At 39.7% G+C, this 19,676-nt stretch overlaps 1 protein-coding gene across 17 annotated transcripts in view; it reads right to left on the minus strand.

Annotated features, from left to right (window-relative positions):
• Positions 1-10,036: 10,036 nt before the first annotated feature.
• Positions 10,037-19,676, minus strand: part of MITF (melanocyte inducing transcription factor) — a 210,043-nt gene continuing 200,403 nt past the window's right edge. For 16 of the 17 annotated variants that reach the window (XM_023619736.2, XM_023619737.2, XM_070236845.1 and 13 more), the window contains 2 exons: positions 18,434-18,581; positions 10,037-13,575 (listed from right to left, as the gene is read on the minus strand). In XM_023619736.2, the coding sequence (XP_023475504.2) occupies positions 13,174-13,575; positions 18,434-18,581 (550 nt within the window). In that variant the 3' untranslated portion in view covers positions 10,037-13,173. The remainder of the gene's footprint in view (positions 13,576-18,433; positions 18,582-19,676) is intronic. The other variant, NM_001163874.2, reaches the window with a different exon arrangement.

Genomic DNA, 19,676 nt, shown 5'->3' on the forward strand with positions numbered 1-19,676 from the left:
CAACCAACCCCCTTATTAGACATTCACACTCCTGGTCATTATCTACACGCCCTAACCACCCTTGGACCAGGTACCAGACAACCAGGGAGAGCTTCTATTCCCCAGAGCCTACTAAAATTAGTGAAACTAGCCACACCTAAGCCTGCTTACCCTGCCTCGCCAGTTCCTTCTTGTCTTGCCCATGGTTCCTTGCTCTGTCTGCCCAGTGCTTCCCCATGCGGCCTCCCATGGCATGGTCTGACAGCTCCCTCCCACACCTGAGACTGTGAGTAACAAACTGTCTTTCAAGGGCAATCATCTCCTGATCTGTTGGCCTTACCATACTTCAAATTTTCTATTAATAAACTATATTTTAAAACACCCTGTTATCATCCTTCATGCTAACCTCATTCAACGCAATGTCAGGAAATAAGATTCTAGTCCAAGCTCTGCCACAGAAGACCTGTGTGACCCTAGGGATATCAATTAACCTCTCTGGGTCTATTTCTTTATATGTAAAATGATGAGCATTTCTTAACATTTTATAATACACTTCCATTTTAATAAACAGAAGAACCTTATACCCTACTTCTCCTCCTATGAGCATATGCCTTCACACTCAAGAAGTGGTCCCTACACACAAGATTTTCCCTTCCTACATTAATAAGCAGCCATTTTTCCTTTTTTAAATAAAAAAAAATTATGCTATTTAGTTTTTTTTAAAACTACGCACACAGTCTTGTAAGTTATTGCAATAGGTGCTTCTAATCTTTAAATTCTGAAATTCTGTTAAGAACATAAGAGGAATTCAACAAATATTATTTGAATAATTACACACGAGCATACATTTACTCTTTAATTCAAATATTTATTGAAAATCTGTTACGTGTCAGATTCTGGGTTAAATACTGGGATATAGAACTAAAAGACATATGACTCACTGGTATTGAAATATCCTGAATCCAGGTTGAGAAGTAACTAAATCCTCCTGTGTCTGTAGGTTCAATGAAGGAATGCTATCTAGCTCAGATGAGGTTTTAAAATGTGGCACACATTTTTTTTGGAGCCACTTACCTGTGATCCTGACGCTGGACCAAATAATGCCCCTCAGCAGCATCTTATTGGGTGAGAAAGTTTGTGAACCAGGTACATCCTCCCCAATGCGTGCCTTTTTCACCAACCGGATGGGAGCTATAAAATAGCTCCACTTTCTAAAACAACTCTGATCAATTGGTTGGAGATGCTAAGAACACTTTTTGAATTGTGAAGCCACGTCTAGACTCAGAGAGAAATACTGTGGCAACTGATTAGCAATGCCAGCAGAGGAGGAGGGTTCAGGATGTGGTGACGTGTGGATCACATCTTTGCCATCCTTGAGATAGATTTTCAACGGCAGAGAAAGACGGCTCATGTCACTTCCTATTCGGAAACACAAGTAGAAACTGGGTATAAGAGAAGAAAGAGGAAAGCTATGATGATATTAGACATTACTAGGGCAGGATCCTTACTCCTCAGATTGCTGGGGAGATGTCTACCTTCAAGAGGCAGAAGAGAGCTAATCTTAGCAACTTATCACATATCCCATAGCCTTACAAAATGATAAGAGAAAATGCCGTTACAGCTCTCTTTTTCTACAGTGAATCATAGCACAGACAACAGAATTTGCACTGGTTTCATTGCTTCTTGTATGATTTTAAATTTTGTGCAACATGTGTGTGTATAACGCTCTACATTCAGCAGTTCATTTCAAACTAGATGTGATTAAAGAAAAAGCTCAACTGACAACAAAATAAATATTCAAGGCTATTATCCAGTCTTTTATAATAATCCCAATAAACAGATAGAATCTGCCTGCAGGTTTCACTAAGCAAAGTAAGATACACTTCTCAAGATTTTTTGCTTCCTATTTTACAAAAGGACAACTGCATCTCATATAAAATCCTTAGAAACAGACAAAATTTTTAGATAGCTTTTAAATTCTAGCTCAACTATTCTCATCCAAGCTACAAAGGGGAATTTAATTTGTTTTTGCGTAAGCAGAAAAAAATTCACTGATTTAGATTATTTGAGTAGTAAGGCCAGTAGGAAATAGCAAAAGTCCTTAAGTAATGTCAGTGAAGAAAAGAACAAAGAGGAGGAGTGGGAAAAAGAGGAGGAGGAGAAAACATTTCTTACTTTTTTTCCTTTTTTTTTTTTTTTTGAGGAAGATTAGCCCTGAGTTAACATCTGCCGCCAACCCTCTTCTTTTTGCTGAGGAAGGCTGGCCCTGAGCTAACATCCGTGCCCATCTTCCTCTGCTTTATATGTGGGACGCCTGCCACAGCATAGCTTGACAAGGAGTGCATAGGTCCGCACCTGGGATTGGAACTGGTGAACCCTAGGCTGCCGAAGCAGAACATGTGAACTTAACCACTGCACCACCAGGCCGGCACCAACGTTTCTTACTTTTAGTTGTAAAGAGTATAGAGTATTTGTGAGCATAGCTAAGCTATAACAACAAAAGGGCTCAAAACACAGGCCTCAAGTTAGATAGACATTTCTTCTTTTTCACGTAGCAGTCTAGAAATGAGAGGTCCAGGGCTGGTGGGGCCGCTCTGCCAGGGTCAACGCAGAGCATCTCTCTCTGGGCTTCAGGAGCCTGTTTTCAGCTCTCACTCTCTCCTAGCCAGTAGGTAGTAAAAAATGGAGGGCTACTCACATCCTATTATCCAGAATTTAATGACATGGTCCCACCTAGTTGCAAGAGAGGCTGGACAAAAAGGAACCCAGCAATGTGGCTATGTGCTGAGCTAAAACTCAAAGCATTGTATTACTAAAAAGAAGAAGAGAAAAAAGAGGCCAGAGGACAATTATCCATCCATGCCATAGTCCAGGGGTTGGGAAGCTATGGCCCAAATGTGGCTCACCACCTGCTTGAGAACAGCCTGTGAGCTAACAGTGACTTTTACAGATGAACATTTATGATCAATTTGATGCTAGGGAACACTAACTTTGAACTCCAATTAAGCAAAATGTTATTTCCCCTTGAAAAAGAATTCCATTCTTTTCATGAGTAAAATCTGTTACAAAAATTGTCCTCAATCATTATTGTACTTTGAATTCATCAATAAAAAATTGGTGGAAATTTGTTTTCTTTCTTGTTATACAAATACTGACGTAATATGCTTGATTTTGCCTCTTGGCCCTCAATGCCTTGAGTATTTACTCTCTGACCCTGTACAGCCAAGTTTGCTGACCCCTGCCATAGTGTGAGCTGCACTAAATTAGTGGAATTCCTGCAAAGTGGAGAAAGAAGAATGGCTTACAATGGGCACAGCAAAACAGAACCTCATGGCCTCAAGGAGTCTGGCCTGTGTTTCTAATCATGGGAAAATTTCTTTAACCGAGTCACAAATCCAGAAATTTCTATTAGCCAAAGTCCCGTGGAAAAACAGGAAGGTAGGAGAGAAAAAAGCTTCTGCACAGCCAAAACCAAAGCACTAAAGTTTATGCACTGCACTTACAGGAGAATGGCCAGACCCTCACACAGGGCACATTTTTCTTGTACAAGACACAGTTCTGTTAACTTTTCATGACCCCACTGGATTAGCAGTTTGCCCAAACCCACAGCAGAGCTGTAGCAGTAAATTTGACGGGGTTGGGGAGGAAAGGAGACAGGGTAAGAGCACTGTGTCCACGGCCTCTTAATACAGGGACCTCAACCTCCATTCCACCTCTGAAGCCCCCTAGGACACCACTGTATTACAGCTCAGTGAAAGAAGGAGCTTAAAGACGACCCCGTGCCGTGAAGCACAGGTAAAATTATATGCATCATATTCTGTTTTAAGAGGTAGAGAATAATACACTTGAGAAAGTCTATCAGCAAAATAGTGAAGAGAAAACTCTGGCCATTTAAAGACACAAGTTATCTGTTATTTAATTCATCTGAAATTTTTATTCTCCCAAGAACTCATGTAAATAAGATGTGACGACATGCTTGTAAACAGTTATTTCTACAGTCCTAGGAAACAAATTATATTAACCTAGTACTTTTTTCCAATCTTATGTTTTAAGTTCTTTTTTGTTTTAGAAAAAAGACTGTATTCTTATTGATGGTATTCTAGCAAAACTTGCCAGTCCTTGTCTACTGATCACAAATATGATTATTTTATTTGCAAGTGACGGGAAACCAGCTCAAATTGGTTTAAGGAAAGGGGAGTGCAGAGGAGAAGAAGAAGAAGAGGAAAAGTCTATGAAGGAAATAAACAAGATGGTGTGTTAAGACAATATAAGTGGAGCTTCCTTTCTATAAGGTGGTCCGTGCCCTCTTTTCTGAGGAGGTAAAATTTAATCTGAAACCTGAACGATAAGGAGCCAACTGTTGGAAAAGCAAGAAGTAGACACTCAAAGGCAGGAAGGACAACTGAACAGGGGCCACGGGATGACCACCTCCCCAGCTTTTAGGGCTGCTCCTTTTCCCCTCCAGAGGACTGAGTTCACCTGATTCCATAGGTGGAAATATGATTAGGCACGACCAGTCTATTCCAACCCCCTGGCAACAGTGATTGGTCAAGGCATAAGCACATTGGCCAATTTGGACCAAGGACACTCTGGGAAGAGAAACACCTGTTCCGGGCCGGTGGATCAGCTGCAAGGGTGTGTTTGGGGGCATCAGCCACTTTGCCACCTCACTGGGAGAGTCTGTCTAAGAATGAAGCTGACGGGGCTGGCCCCGTGGCCGAGTGGTTAAGTTCGCGCGCTCCGCTGCAGGCGGCCCAGTGTTTCGTTGGTTCGAATCCTGGGCGCGGACATGGCACTGCTCATCAAACCACGCTGAGGCAGCGTCCCACATGCCACAACTAGAAGGACCCACAACGAAGAATATACAACTATGTACTGGGGGGCTTTGGGGAGAAAAAAGGAAAAATAAAATCTTTAAAAAAAAAAAAAAAGAATGAAGCTGACATGGAGGAGAGTTGAAGTGAGTAAGAGAGACAGCAAATGACATTCATGAAGTCATTATTTGAGTAACTGAGGTCACCATTCTGAGTTTCACCCTGGGAGTTTTTCATTACATGAACCAATAAACCCCCTTTTCAAGTTAAGCCAAATGGGAGTTTGGTTTCTGTCATGTACAACTGAACACATTCTGACGACCCAGTGAGCTTTGGAAATGACAGAAATAAGAGTCCACGTATTTGGAGGGACATGTTCTTAGGGAGTCCTCTGTACATCTTATTGAAAAGCTTGAGGGGTTGGCCCTGAGGCTGAGTGGTTAAGTTCATGTGCTCTGCTTTGGCGGCCCAGGGTTTCCCCAGGTTGGATCCTGGGCGCAGACCCAGCACTGTTCATCAGGCCATGCTGAGGTGGCGTCCCACATAGCACAACCAGAAGGACCTACAGCTAGAATATACAGTTATGTACTGGGGGCTTTTGGGGAGGAAAAGAAAAAAGAAGATTGGGAATAGCTCAGGTGCCAGTCTTTAAAAAAAAAAAAAAAGCTTGGGTCTGAGGATCTCCATCTGTAAAGGACTGGTTAGGGGAGTGAGAGCTGGAGAATTATTTACGAAAAACCAGTCATGAATGAGAAGGAGGAGCTACAGCTATAGGGATTTATTACCTTCTTTCCCTCCCTTTCCATCATCCCGTGGTTAAGGTAGAGGACAAATAAATCCCAAATTGATGCATCTGGGAGGAGCAAAGGATTGGGAAAGGCGGAGCTTGCCCAATCATCTTGAAATGCACAGTAACGAGGATCTGTTGTTTCGCCTACCTAGAGTCCTCTCCTCCCCCTTTTGGGAGCAGTAGCACCCTTTGGAGTCTGGGTTAATCCCACCTTCCTTTCTCTTGGTCCACCTGGTTTAGGTGCTGCTGAGTGAATCTGGCAGAGCGGACCACGTGAGCCAGACCTGGCCAGTTGGCGTGGTCCACCTGCTGGGTGTGAGGGTCATACTCAAGTGGGCCTGATCAGAACTAACAGAGGGACTTTGCCATTGCAACTGGGAAAGAGGTGCTGGCTCTCAACTGGACTTTGAAACTGCAGAAGAGTCCTCATGGAGAAGACTCGCCTGAGAGAGATGGGCAGAGTCAAGAAACTTACAGACAGGCAGACGAAATGCCTTGTTTGAGCCTTTGAATTCAGGCATACATGAAGTTAGTTACCATTTGGACTTTGTGGTAGTGTGAGCCAACAAATTCCTGCATCCCACTGGAGTGAAATTCCTCTGTTCACCATTTATTTCCAGGCAGACAGTGGCAGCTGAAAAAAAAATATTTAAAAAAGACATTGAATGAAAGAAATCTCTGATCTCCTTTGTAAGGAGTAGAAAAGGTGTGCTAATGTATTTTCCCTGACTTTGTAATACAGGGTATTTCAATTCTAGAACAACCTAAGTAATTAGTCAAGTATACTTCAGGTACTTGAGGATTAATGTAGCTTTTGTGGGTTGGCCTACAACCAATTAATTTAACTGAAATTTTGAGATATAACCTGATCTATCTGTTAGGATTTGCCTGTCTTAAAAAAGGTATCACTGGGGCCGGCCTGGTGGCACAGCCGTTGGGTTCACACGTTCCACTTTGGTGGCCAGGAGTTTGCTGCTTTGGATCCTGGGTGCGGACATACACAGCACTTGGCAAGCCATGCTGTGGCAGGCGTCCCACATATAAAGTAGAGGAAGATGGACATGGATGTTAGCTCAGGGTCAGTCTTCCTCAGCAAAAAGAGGAGGATTGGTGGCAGATGTTAGCTCAGAGCTAATCTTCCTCAAAAAAAATAAAAGGCATCATTGACAAGCTATGTAAATTCTGAATACCATACAATTCTTCCTAGCATCCTTCCACCAAAAACCAACGAGCAGGACTGAAAGCCATAAACCAATTGTACTGTAAGAAAGATCTTCACCCTACTTCCCAAACATCAGGTGTCTATATTTAAAGGGGTGGGAGACACGCAATACAAAGTTTTTTTTAACCACTCATAGGGAAGGTACACAGGACGTGAGCATAACAGAATTTATATTTTCATTGAACACAAAAACATCAATTACTTTTTGAATTCAGGAACAATAATATTTTAACGGCAATCGTTTCCTTGACCAAAATTTTATATTTTCATTGGAAATGAAAACCTAAGCTACTTTGTTTATTCAGGAATAATTTTTTAATGACAATGGTTTCTACCTACAGAATAATAAACAAACGTAAGCATACTTACCTTAGGAAAGCAGAGATGATCTTTATCAACTCTGTTCTTTGGAACCATTAACAGGTGTTTTACTCACACACACACACACACACAATCCTGTGGTCAAGTAAGACCAGGAAACACTACATACTACTCCCAGTCTTGAAAGCTCTCAACGAACATTAGCATCTTTTCGAATGTGACAAGTCTTACGGTAGAGATACCTGTTCAAATGTGATTAACTCAGCATTTCCCCAAATTAACTTTTGCAAAATTAACTATAGGATTTTGCTTCCTACCTTCCCCCCACCCCCAACCAGCCCCAAACCCCCATTCCTCAAAGCAACTTTTGGAACAGCTTGTGGAACTCGTTCCATAAAGCAAAGTTTGGGAAACACTAGTTTAGTGGTTTCTAGCTACAGATTTTGCTGTCTGAATAATATGGAAGAAATTTTGAGTGACAATTGCACCCATTTGGATGGAACTTCAACTGACTCCATAATTAGAAATTTAAAATGCAAATTTTTCAAAAAGCAAACTGCCTTTACCATTTAGACATGTTGCTGAGATTTATTTGGATTTGGGTAAAGTCACATTACTTTCCAAGATATCTAGGAAAGGTAACAGTCTCCAGAGACCTATATATATTGAACACAAATAAGATTAGCCATGTCTAAATTTTATGTATAAACAGGCGCTTGACAATTTTAATATGGCAAATGTACTCTGTACTCTTTTTTCTTTTTTCTTTTTGGTACATGCCTCTTGGGAAAACCAGGAATGGAATGGAATGGAAGCTTCTTCATTTAAATTCTGCACAGGATGTGTATTACGGATTCATGTTAGTATAGGTGAGGACGTGAAGCCATTGCTACTGAGCCTCAGATGTGGCAGCAAAGAATTAAGAGATCATCACCATCTCTCTCTCAATGTAATGAAAATCTAACTTCACAACACTCCTCTTAATCGAGCTTTCCTCATGCTACTTGGCTATGCATTAAATCTTGGCATACACAAAAAATAAAAACAGGGTGCTTCTAAAGGTTCATTTATGTTGGCTGGATTACGAAGATTAACTCCTCAGATGATGTTCCAAAGAAGTCATCAAATGTGAGTATAATTGAAAATAAAAACCTGAAAAACATTTAAATATTGATGGAAAGTGAACAGATAGGATATCCGTCAAGACACCACTTTTTAGATACATAACATCAGTGTGTATCATAAAGGATTAAAAAGTTTAATTCTCCAGGGAATATAATAGAGATTTCAGCTCCAGCAAGGCATATTTTCTGGAAATAATATAGTATAATTCTCACGGCAGAGGCAAACGTACAGAGTATATAGGTTTAATACAATTTAAATTTTAGGTCATTTGTGCTGAAGATGTTTTAAAAATGTGATAAATTGGATTTATTATTAATTCTCTAAAATATTCTAATGCTGGGTCCTAGAGAAAGCAAGGTCCTCTTCTCCAAATTAGTCCTTGGCTTCTGTTGCCTTGCCAATACACACGTATTAGCCCTATGCTAAAATGCAGCATTTCTCAAAATATGCATGTTACTATTGATACATACGATGAGTTTAGGTGGTCCAGGGAGTATGTTCTATTTTAATAATGAAAGTGATTATGATGATAATATAAAAACAGCTGCCACTTACTGAGCGTTTGCATGTACTGCCAAGCAAAAATTCTAGTGTATTGATTTGAATGATTTTCACAAGACCATTAAGTGGTAGCTACTGTTACTATCTCCAATGAACAGAAAGGAAATTGAAGCACAGAGAGGCTAAGTAACTAGCTGAAAATCACACAGCTGGAAATGGGCAGAGATAAGATTCAAACTCAGGAAGTCTAGCTGAGAGTCCATGCTTATGTTCTGGTAATAATGCTATAACACATAATTACGTGGTCTTTTTTGGGGGGAAGGAGGGAGATGCTAGAGATTAAGGATCCTTATAGATCATTAAGTAAATGCTAATAGGCAAATGACCAGTCAGAAATTTGGGGTAAGTCCTGCTGCAGACCTCCTGAGATGAATGGCTCCAATGTGCAACTTACCTGCCTTCAATGCTGCCTAGAAAATTCTCTTACTCAGATAGGAAATCTTCCCATTTTTACATGTTTTTAAGACATCACATAATCACATTTCTATGGGAAATATAAATAATTCAAATAACTCTGAGAAAGAAGGAGCTTAATTACTGTATATTACAATTTAAGGAGAAAAAAATCAAACTTAAGAAAAAGCTGACAGTCAGATCAGAGGTATTACAGGAAGTTTCTTGCTCATTTTCTCCAGAGGTTAACCCAGAATATTTTTTTTAAGAGGGCAGAAGTTTAAGGTCTAGCTAGGGAATAAAGACATGTTTTGCCTGACACTTCTCAAGTCAAATCCAACATTTATCAAATGATTTTTAAGTACTGTATTAAAAAAAAAAACAGCCAGGAGCTGGCATCCTGGGTATATTAAGCCTTTATTATTGTAAATTTGTATTTTAAAAACCCAATATCTTTTCTGTAAATATGCAAAGGTTTCTCTGACAATTTCTCGTTTTGTAAAGCCACCTCTCACTGAAACATTTTAAATAAAACTTCTCTATCTAAAATGAATTCTCGGCATTTGGGAGTTTAAAATCTCCCCAAATTCAGAGGAAAAAAGCTGCATAATTATAGTTCATCTGAGTGCAAGTCATAAAGTAATCAAAAATATTTAAAAGCAAAAAGTAATATCAGAGTGGCATTTAAAACAAAAAAAAAAGTACTTACTGGCATTTTTAAATTTTTCATGCAATTTGTTATTCATTCAATCAGAAGAAAATGTGTGCTACCATTTTTGATAAGGCAAGCGATATTCAAAACTGGCATTAACTAAACACAATTGGCCACCATTCTGTGAAAAACCAAATGCTTTAATGAAGCTATCAAGAACAACAGTTCAGTTATTTCATCGGATACATTAATATTGATCCATAATATACAGTGCTATGGACCATACAGAAATCACTGCTGCATCCAACAGCAGGTGACTATTATTAACATTACAGTACCAAGCGTCCGCAAGAGACAGTCATTTGTCTTTTTTTTTTTTCCAAGAAATAGGGTTTTTAATATACTGTTATCAACATCAACTTTTCCCCAGTGCATTTTTAAAAAATATTAAGTGCATTCCTTTGTGCTTTATTTTACATCTTTTAACGTCCTATGTATTTTATTTGTTCTTATTGCTTTATTATTTAAAAACAACCAGAAAGAACTTTGTCATCCTATGTATGACCAGGTTGGTTGTATGATTTTTGGCAAAGTCAGAAGGTTTGGTATTTCAATTGCCTTACCCAGAGGCAGGTGGACAAGTTTGGCATTTCGGTGACTCCATATGGAGGACCAACCCTGAGTCACAATTCTGTACCCAGGGATGGGGGGAGTGGTGTGTGGATCATTCTCTCGTTGTCACAAATGGCAAGCCCAAACAAGCACCTCTTGGCTTAACTAGTCCCTAAAACGAATCCACACTCTATTTGGCAAAAAAGAAAGAAATCAATCCACCCCTGAGGTTGCAGCATTCTCCTGGGCTTGCTCACCTGCCACTCCCAGAAATTGTCTCTTGAGAAGAAGGGGATGGAGAAGCAGGCAATGGCGAGCTCAGGAGTTGCGAGAGTCAGGGCAGTGGTCCAGATGCCATGCTTTCTCTCAACAAAGCTTTCTATTAGGCCGCTTCACCCCGGCCATATTCCCTGGGCCATGCGTTAGTCAACCTTGCTCTATTTTTAAAGAACCCTCAAAATCAGCTAAGGAAAACTAGCATCATACCATCGCGATCTTCAACTTTTGCACCCACCCAGCTCCCCTTCCCCCATATAAATATGAAGAGAAAAACAGACAATGGTATGATTGTATCAATGAACACTATGGTACAACTAGCTGTTCATGCAGATTTGCATCACTATTCTAGGAAAAGAGCTATACAGTTAAGGGGGTTGAAAGAATGGGAACTAATTTTCCCGACCCCCTTAAGTAATAAAGCTATAAAACTGATAGCATCATCAATGTTTCCAAAGATTCTCATTGCCCAGCGTGCATGGGAACGATGCGGTTGATTATTTTCACGGAAGCCATCCATTCACACCTCTGACAATCTCTCCTTCGCCGGAACCCTCCAATACCCACCACCAATTCACATTTGACATTTAAACTCATTTTCTGTTTTTAAAAAAAACCCTCCTGAATAAGGTTTCCTGATGAAAGAAGTTGGCACTCTGTCACTAAAATACATTTAATATTAAAAATATCTGAAGGAAAATTGGAAGCTCTTATATTGTCTACATAGGCACCATGCTACATGTTCCTCTTGACTATAGATACCATCTTGAAACTTTCTCCTACATTACAGTTCAGTCAGTGCTAGTCCAAAAAAGACTACTGCTATATTTAAGGCACTTCATTCTGAATGGATATGCTTTATGCCACTTGCTATTCAATTGTAGGCTGCTACTGAAAAATTCCATTCAGCAGCCTGGCTCTTAACACCATATGTCATCTGTATAAAACATCTAGGCTTGATAGAATACATGTAACACTACTGTTATTGCATAGGACTACACAAGTAAATAATGCACTGAAACTAACTTTACAACATTGCTGCTTGTTAAAACATTGTTATCAAGTAACAGTAATCTGCCAATACAGTATTTCTCTCTTTAAAAAAGTTCAGCAAGTTTGCTGAAATAAACACCAATTGAAATGACCATAATGGGCGCATTAACGCTATGGTTATCGGTTTCCAAGAATATTGCTATTTTTATATCACTAAAAATAAATACGTAAGTTTATTCTCTCTAGAAAGCCGATTTTAACCTATTAATACTATACCTTAAATGTGCCGAAAAACAGTTCCGAGTGAGACTGTAATACACAAAAAATTTGCAAAGCTCTCTTTAAACACAAGGTCTTGCATAAAAGTTTTCTCTCATGTGTGTACAAAGAATGCGGAAAACCACCAGTGAGTCGTAAAAATATTGAAAACTTGCCATTTTAAGATGCATATTCTTACAAATTAATACAAACATATTGAAAAGAACGATGATAATAAAGAGTCTGTACAAGTCAAATAAACAGTAAAACATAATTTAAAAATAAAAATAGTAAAGCCAATTAGAAATGTGCCCGGTTTGGTTTTCTTATCAAAAGAGAAAATAAAGAAAACAAAAAAGTAAAACGTTCAGTGCTCCTTAATAGTTTACTTTGAGAGGACATTAATTTCCATTTCAAAATAAAGTATATCTTATGAAAAACTGAATCACACTCATTGATGAAAACTGTAACAGAGCACAGAGCAAATAAGAGCAAGATCAGACCCCATGTTTCAGAGCCTTGTCCATCTCCCTTCAATTTCAGCTGCACCTAAGTAAGGTATCAGTTATGTTTTCTAACCAGACAATCCTCTTGAAAATAGTTACATTTTTTTTCTTGTATGGAATATAGTACTTCTTTAAATAGTTTGCAGTACAAAGACTAAATGGTGCTAGAAGGGTACTGTATCTTTAAGGCAGTACCAATAAATCAATACATTTACAAAATGGAAAAGGGTTAGTGTGGATTTCTTGTCTTCTTTCCTTTCTCTCTCTTTTTTTGGTTGCTTTACATTCTTTCGATTAAACTTTACATTTAATTTCCAAGGAAGTCACAGGCATAAAAATCTCAAACCAAGTTCCCCCTGAATAAAAATGGACAGAAATTTCTCAGATGTAAAATCCTCTTGCTCAGAAAGCTAAAGTCCAGGGTGAATTCAGTTCACAGATACTGTACACTTTTTGTACAATACTTTGGAGGCATTTGTAGTTGTAAAATAGAATATACAAGTCTGTTTCACAAAATTCTAAAAATAATATATATCCTGGGCTATTGATAAAGCATGAAAAAAAAATTCATATCAAAGGAAAATTATCAAGAAAACCCCTTCAGGTAAATTATGAAATCTACTAATCAAGAAAGGAAGCAGTCTGTGAGAATGCAGAGTGCGAAGGATTTGCTAACAAGCATGCTCGGTTTCTTCCATGCTCATACTGCTCCTTCGGCTGCTCGTTTTGGAAGCTCCGGGGGACACTGAGGAAAGCAGTGGATCAGTTACACCAACCGGAGAAAGAGTATCATCCATCAGGATGTCTTCCAGTTTGGATCCCATTTTCGCGGGGATGCTGTAGGCTTGGTTGCTCTCGGTCCCGGTTCCGAGGTTGTTGTTGAAGCTGATGGTGCCGTCTGTGAGATCCAGGGTGGTTGTACAAGTTAGGTCTGCGTGATGCTGAAGGAGGTCTTGGTTGCAGTTCTCAAGGGCGGGTTCTTGCTTGATGATCCGATTCACTAAATCTGGAGAGCAGAGACCCGTGGATGGAATGAGGGAAAGTCCATGAGCGCGAGCCTGCATTTCAAGTTCCTAAAATAAAAGTAAAGATCAGACACTTAAATAGGTGAGGCACAGGATTTGAGGGCAGCGAACCTATTGTATGTGATACAAAAATGATGGGTACATGTCTTGATGCATCTGTCCAAACTCACAGGATATACAACACCAAGAGTGAACCCTAATGAAAGTAGGGACTTTGGGTGATGATGATATGTCAATGTGGGTTCATCAACCGTAACAAATGTACCCTCAGGTGCGGGATGTTGATAAGTGGGGGAGGCTGTGCATGTGTGGGAGCAGAAGGTATATGGGAAATCTCTGTACCTTCTGCTCAACTTTGCTGTAAACCTGAAATTGCTCTAAAAAATAAAGTGTATTAAAAAATCACTTAGAGGGAAAACAATAAATTATTAAAATAAAAATTTTTGCTCTTTTAAATTAATAAGTGCTGTATGTCTTAAAGTATAGTATAGGTACCACTGGTAGTATATGAAATGGTTTTTAGGTGGTATATGGATTTTTTTCCATATTAAATATAGAGACAGTCTCAGACGTAATGTTCACAATGAGGATAAGTTAAACGAAATAAAAATAAAATTTCAAATGTGAGCTGATTAAATGAAAATACTCAATATAGAATAACATAGTTCCATGGTTCCTAAAACTGTGCAGAGGTATCCAGGGGTGCTGCACTGAACTCACAGGGCACTGAGGATATCCTAACATTTCAAGGGAAATGGCACGCTACTGTGACAACTATCAAACTCAAGATAGGTTACAGTTTCAGCATTAGACTGTGCTACATTCTTTTCCATCACTTCATATCTTAGCAAAGCCAGGTTTTTGGTGGTTGCTGTGATAAAAAAAAAACAAGCATTGCATGAAAATCAGTGTGGAGAACAGGGTGGCAATGTCCAATCTAATTCCAATGTTCGAGAAGTTGTGCAGTGCTCAACAGGCACACGTGTCCCATTAGTAAGTAATGGGGTTATTTAAAAATAAAATTAAAATGGCACCTTTCTTTCAATTTATGTGTTTTATATTTATATGTTTCAAATGGTTACTAAGTTGTTAGCACCTAAGTATTTAATAAGTTGTTTGGACCTATCAAAGAAATGATAGGTATTTCTTTTGGGCTAGGGGTGTGGTGAAAAAGTTACTAATTCACTAAGGATGCCGTCAACTAAGAAAGTTTGGGTAGTAATGGCAAAAGTTGTGAAGGTTCTACATAAGTAACTTAAGTTTGAGAAGTACCATTTGACCCACCTCACCATGGCAAATGCAAGGGCTTTTTTTTTTTTTAAATTCCACAAGAAAGTTCTTATCTGTATTCTTCCTACACTTTCTTCACCTCCTTCTTATTAGGGGCTGAAATGTGTCCCCCGCAAAATTTGTATGTTGAAATCCTAACCTCTAGTACCTGAGAATGTGATTGTATTTAGAGGCAGTATCTTTAAAGAGGTAATTAAGTGAAAATGAGATCATTAGAGTGGGCCCTAATCGAATATCCAAAAGGACTGGCATCTTTCTAAGAAGGAGATTAGGACACAGAGAGGCACATGCGTAAGACCACACGAGAACACACGGAGAAGGCGCCATCTACAAGGCAAGGAGAGAGGCCTCAGGAGAAACCAACCTGCCCACAGCTTGATCTTAGATTTCTAGCCTCCAGAACTGCGAGACAAGAAATTTCTGCCGTTTAAGCCGCCTCGTCTGTGGTATTTGCTATGGCAGCCCAAGCTGCCTAATTCACTTCCCAAGTGGCAGTGACTCCCTCAATAACTTATTTCAAAATGCCTTCCAAGCAAGCTCTTCCCTCTTCCCTTTCTGAGCATCTCTGGACCCTCCTCAAATGAACCACACAGACCTCGACTGACTCCCTGGTGAGCTTTCTGCTTCCACATACCAACGCTGTCCTTTCTGTGTGATTCAATAGTATTATAACAACAGAATATAAAGCGGAAGCAAGTCACCTTGCCTCAGCAGAGAGGGAAAGGTCCTCTCCAACGTGATGAGGCCTCTCAACCTCTGCCCACTAGCTTGGAGATATGTGTTCCTGAAAAGTTAGTCCACGATAAAGGTTGTTTGATCTGCAAGCTCTTTCTCTGGATGTAATACAAGTAAGAGATAGCAGCCTGAGACGTCACACAAGTATCCGCATGTTCCTGTACGCAATCTCCAGAAACACACGTCTCTCCCGGCATCATTTTAAAGCCCTGGGCTGTTTAATAAAAAGACAGTTCCAATGATATGGAGGCTTCATGCTCCTTTTTCTGTGAAAATTTTTGTACGCATCACTTAGAGCAAAAATGAGGGGAAGCCCTTAGGCCCAAGCTGAACACACACACTGCTGTCAATCTACGCCAACACGCGAGTAAGAACAGCACCCCCGCACATGCAGTTTGTCTTTTCAAAAAAAAAAAGTTGGATTAAGAGAGGCAAACATCTTACCCTAACCCTTTGTTGTTTAATTAAAAATGTTTATCAGCTGATTAAAGTGTTACTTAGATTTCTAAACAATGTGATAAATCTCATCTAGAGAACCCAGGCTCACTGCATTACAGAGCTTTCCTAATTAATGATGTTTTCCACGATACACAGAAGTCTAAAAGCTGCCTCACACTGCCACTGGAAGAAACCCAAGACATCATCGCTGTAGAATTTCCAGTTCATGCATTTTCACAATATTCATACTTCAAATGAACAGACATGTTTGGAACTTTAAAATGAAACCTAGCTTCTCTTTTAAAATAGTTATTATATTTTAACACTTGTGAAGGGAATAACACATTAGGAAAAGCTGCTTTGATAAACAGGTACACTAAGTTCAAGAGATTAAAGACCTATGGCTACTTACTGAAGTGGTCGAACATAATCAAGAAAAGCCAAAGAAAAAGAGGGGAGAGGGGAAGGAGGATTTTCAACTCACATATGACCTCGACTTCACCACCAAGATTCTAAGCTGCAGCCACCTCTGCATCCCCCCCACCACGGCTGAAGATTACTGCAGCGACACGAGAGACGTGCCATCTAGAGATGTCAACAGTGTCGCAGGGCATTAAAAAGATTGGAGACCATTATTATAAATGAATTACTCTGTTAAATAAGTTCAGTGGCCGGGATTAACACCACTAGAAGAAACACACTGGTCTCTAAAGTGTCCTACTTTGCATGGCTGTTCCAAAAATAGTTGTATTGGAAATCTGAAGCACAACCATTGTTCCACAGCAAAATCTGGTAAGAGGTGAGTCCAGCTACTCAAGAAGACGACACAGTGTCATTGAGTCTTACTGGTAGGTTGCCTTCAAAGTCAGCAAGTAAATTAAAATTACCATTGCAAACTCCTTTCGTCATTAGCAGAGAGTCAGTCTTTCTTTCTCTTCTTCAAGACAGCTTCAAAGAAAGTGTGTCTTTACACTCAGCCTGAGAGGGCAACTGTCTAAGAAAAGTACCAGGAGTTGATACTAAAGGGGGATCCCCCATCTCATGCTTACACTGGTCCATATACTCACTGAATGGAATGATGGATGAATTCCATATATTATTAAAATTAGTATTTCTCTAAGAGTGTACAGTGTAAGTTATATATATGGCATAATTTCACTATCTGTAACCATTTCTAAAATTTATATCTTGATGATAAGATGCTCTGGGTATCCCCAAGTTCCCTATTAAGATGGGCTTTCAGGGGCTGGCCCTATGGCTACTAGTTAAGTTCGGTGTGCTCCACTTTGGTGGCCTGGGTGCAGACCTACAACATTCAGCAGCCGTGCTGTGGCGGTGACCCATGTACAAAATACAGGAAGACTGATTTAACAACCATGGTCAATTCTCATTATTCAAGGTGGTTATTGCTACAGACTGAACGTTCGTGTCCCCGTCAAAATTCATATGTTGAAACCTAATCCCCAATGTGATGGTATTTAGAGGTGGGGCTTCCAGAGGTTATTAGGTCCTAAGAGTGGAGCCCTCACGAATGGGGTTAGTGCCCTTATAAAAGAGGCCCTAGAGAGCTCCCTCCCCCTTCTGCCACGTGAGGACACAGGGAGAAGACAGCTGTTTATGAACCAGGAAGTGGGCCCTCACCACACACCAGCCTCCAGAGCTGTGAGAAATAAATCAGCCGTGTAAGCCACCAAGTGTGTGGTATTTCTGTTATAGCAGCACAAATGGACAGTCATGATCTATAAAGTCGCTGTGACCGCTGAATTCGTGAATACTGAACCACTGCCCCGGAGGAAGGACAAGGTCAGGTTCCAGTGAGTGTCTGGTCCCACATTTTCATCAGCCAATCAACACACAACCTTGTTTCATGTGTGTTTCTGTTTAAAGACACCTTATTTAATATATACTGTTGATTCATTAACATTGAACTCACAGCCAAGAGCACTATAACTCATGCCTAACAAAACTTCTCTCCCCATAAGGCCCATCACAGCCTTTTTGTGCTTAGGAACACTGGATAGCGCTTCAGCACCATGCTTAGAGGCCATTTTAAACAGCAAAGTCACCAACAAAAACGACAAAAATGTGAAAAACATGCCATTAAATAGACTACAAAAATGACACCTGTTGACTTTATGAGCTGAAACAAGAAGGCAGAGCATCGCCTTGTCCAACCTTATCTGGAAACAAGTGCACCAGGCAAGTCAAATTTGCTGCTTTGAACACATCCGAGAACAACCAGGAAAGCGTAAAAATACTGATTTGAGAGTTACATATAAATTTTTACAAGGTGGCAAGTTCACAAATAGGAAATCCACAAATAATGAGTATCAACTATATTAGGATTGTGTAAGTCAGCTCCCTCATGGCTCATTATATCCTTTCTTCTCCCATCTCAAAGTCAGGAGCATGCAGTAAACTCTGCACAATGCATGCCATGTACCTGTATTCTGAGCAACAAATGCCGGTTGGCATGCTCCAGTTTCTTCTGTCGGTTTTCAAGTTCTTTTGCACGTTGCTGTTCTCGTTGCAATTTTCGGATATAGTCCACAGATGCTTTTAAAATGGTTCCCTTGTTCCAGCGCATGTCTCTATAATGAAAATGGAAGAAAACAGACCTTTTCAGTATTTGAGGCTCAATGAAAGTGTAATATTCAGAGCATTTAGTTTCTAAAGATGTGATAACAATTAGAAGTTGATAATAGCTATCGCTCAGTGAGTGTTTGGCACGCGCCGGACACTGTCCACCAATTTCTTCTACAATATCTCACTTAACTCAGAAAAACACCTTGAAAGGGAGGAACATTGTGCACGTGTTGAAACAGAGACCATTCAACTTGTCCTAGGTCACAGAGTGGAGTCAGGGCTTAAATTGAGTTCTGTCGATTACAAAGTCAATATTTTTAAATACTATATTTATGTTTAAAACTCCTTATAGGTATAGGTTTCTAAGAGTATTCAAGTTAATTTATTCAGACAGAATAAGCTATGGTAAAAGAAATTCCGTGAGATCCCACTTCTCGACTGTGGGCAGCAGGAAAGCGGCATCCTTGGATTTTATCATCAACTTTCATGGGCAGGTGATCTAACCTCTCTCCGTCTCTGTTTCCTCATCTATAAGACGGTGATACTACACTTACGTGAGTGCTTCATAGGCAAGTTACTGGAATCAAAAGAGGCACTTTATATGAATGTAAAAAGTTTAGAACGCAATTGGAATGATGAAGCGGGTACTGTGTTAAGGACTCAACATACAATTACAATAGCTATCTTTAAAAAGTATTTAGTATGCGCCAGGTACTTTTTAATGTGTTCTACAGCTCATTTAATCATAACAACCTCAATGGGGAAAGCCACTAAAATTATACCCATTTTACAGATTGAGAAACTAAAGCACAGAGAGGTTAAGTAATTTGTCCAAAGTCACATAGTTAGGAAGTGGCAGAGCCAGGAAACTTAGAGAATCTGGCTCCAGACTCCATGCCCTAAATCACTATACTGTTCTTCTTCTTATGTGATTGAGTCCCCAAAACAACTAAATTAGGTAGAAATATTCTGACCCCCCCCCCCTTTTTTAAACAGATATGAAAAATGAAGTACAAGAATTCAAAATTCAAGTGTCTTCCCCAAGGTCAGACATTTAGTAAGGGACTGTTTTGGAATTCAAACCAAGGTGGCCTGAGCTT

This window comes from Equus caballus, chromosome 16, assembly GCF_041296265.1.
Source record: "Equus caballus isolate H_3958 breed thoroughbred chromosome 16, TB-T2T, whole genome shotgun sequence".
NCBI classification, from domain to species: domain Eukaryota; kingdom Metazoa; phylum Chordata; class Mammalia; order Perissodactyla; family Equidae; genus Equus; species Equus caballus.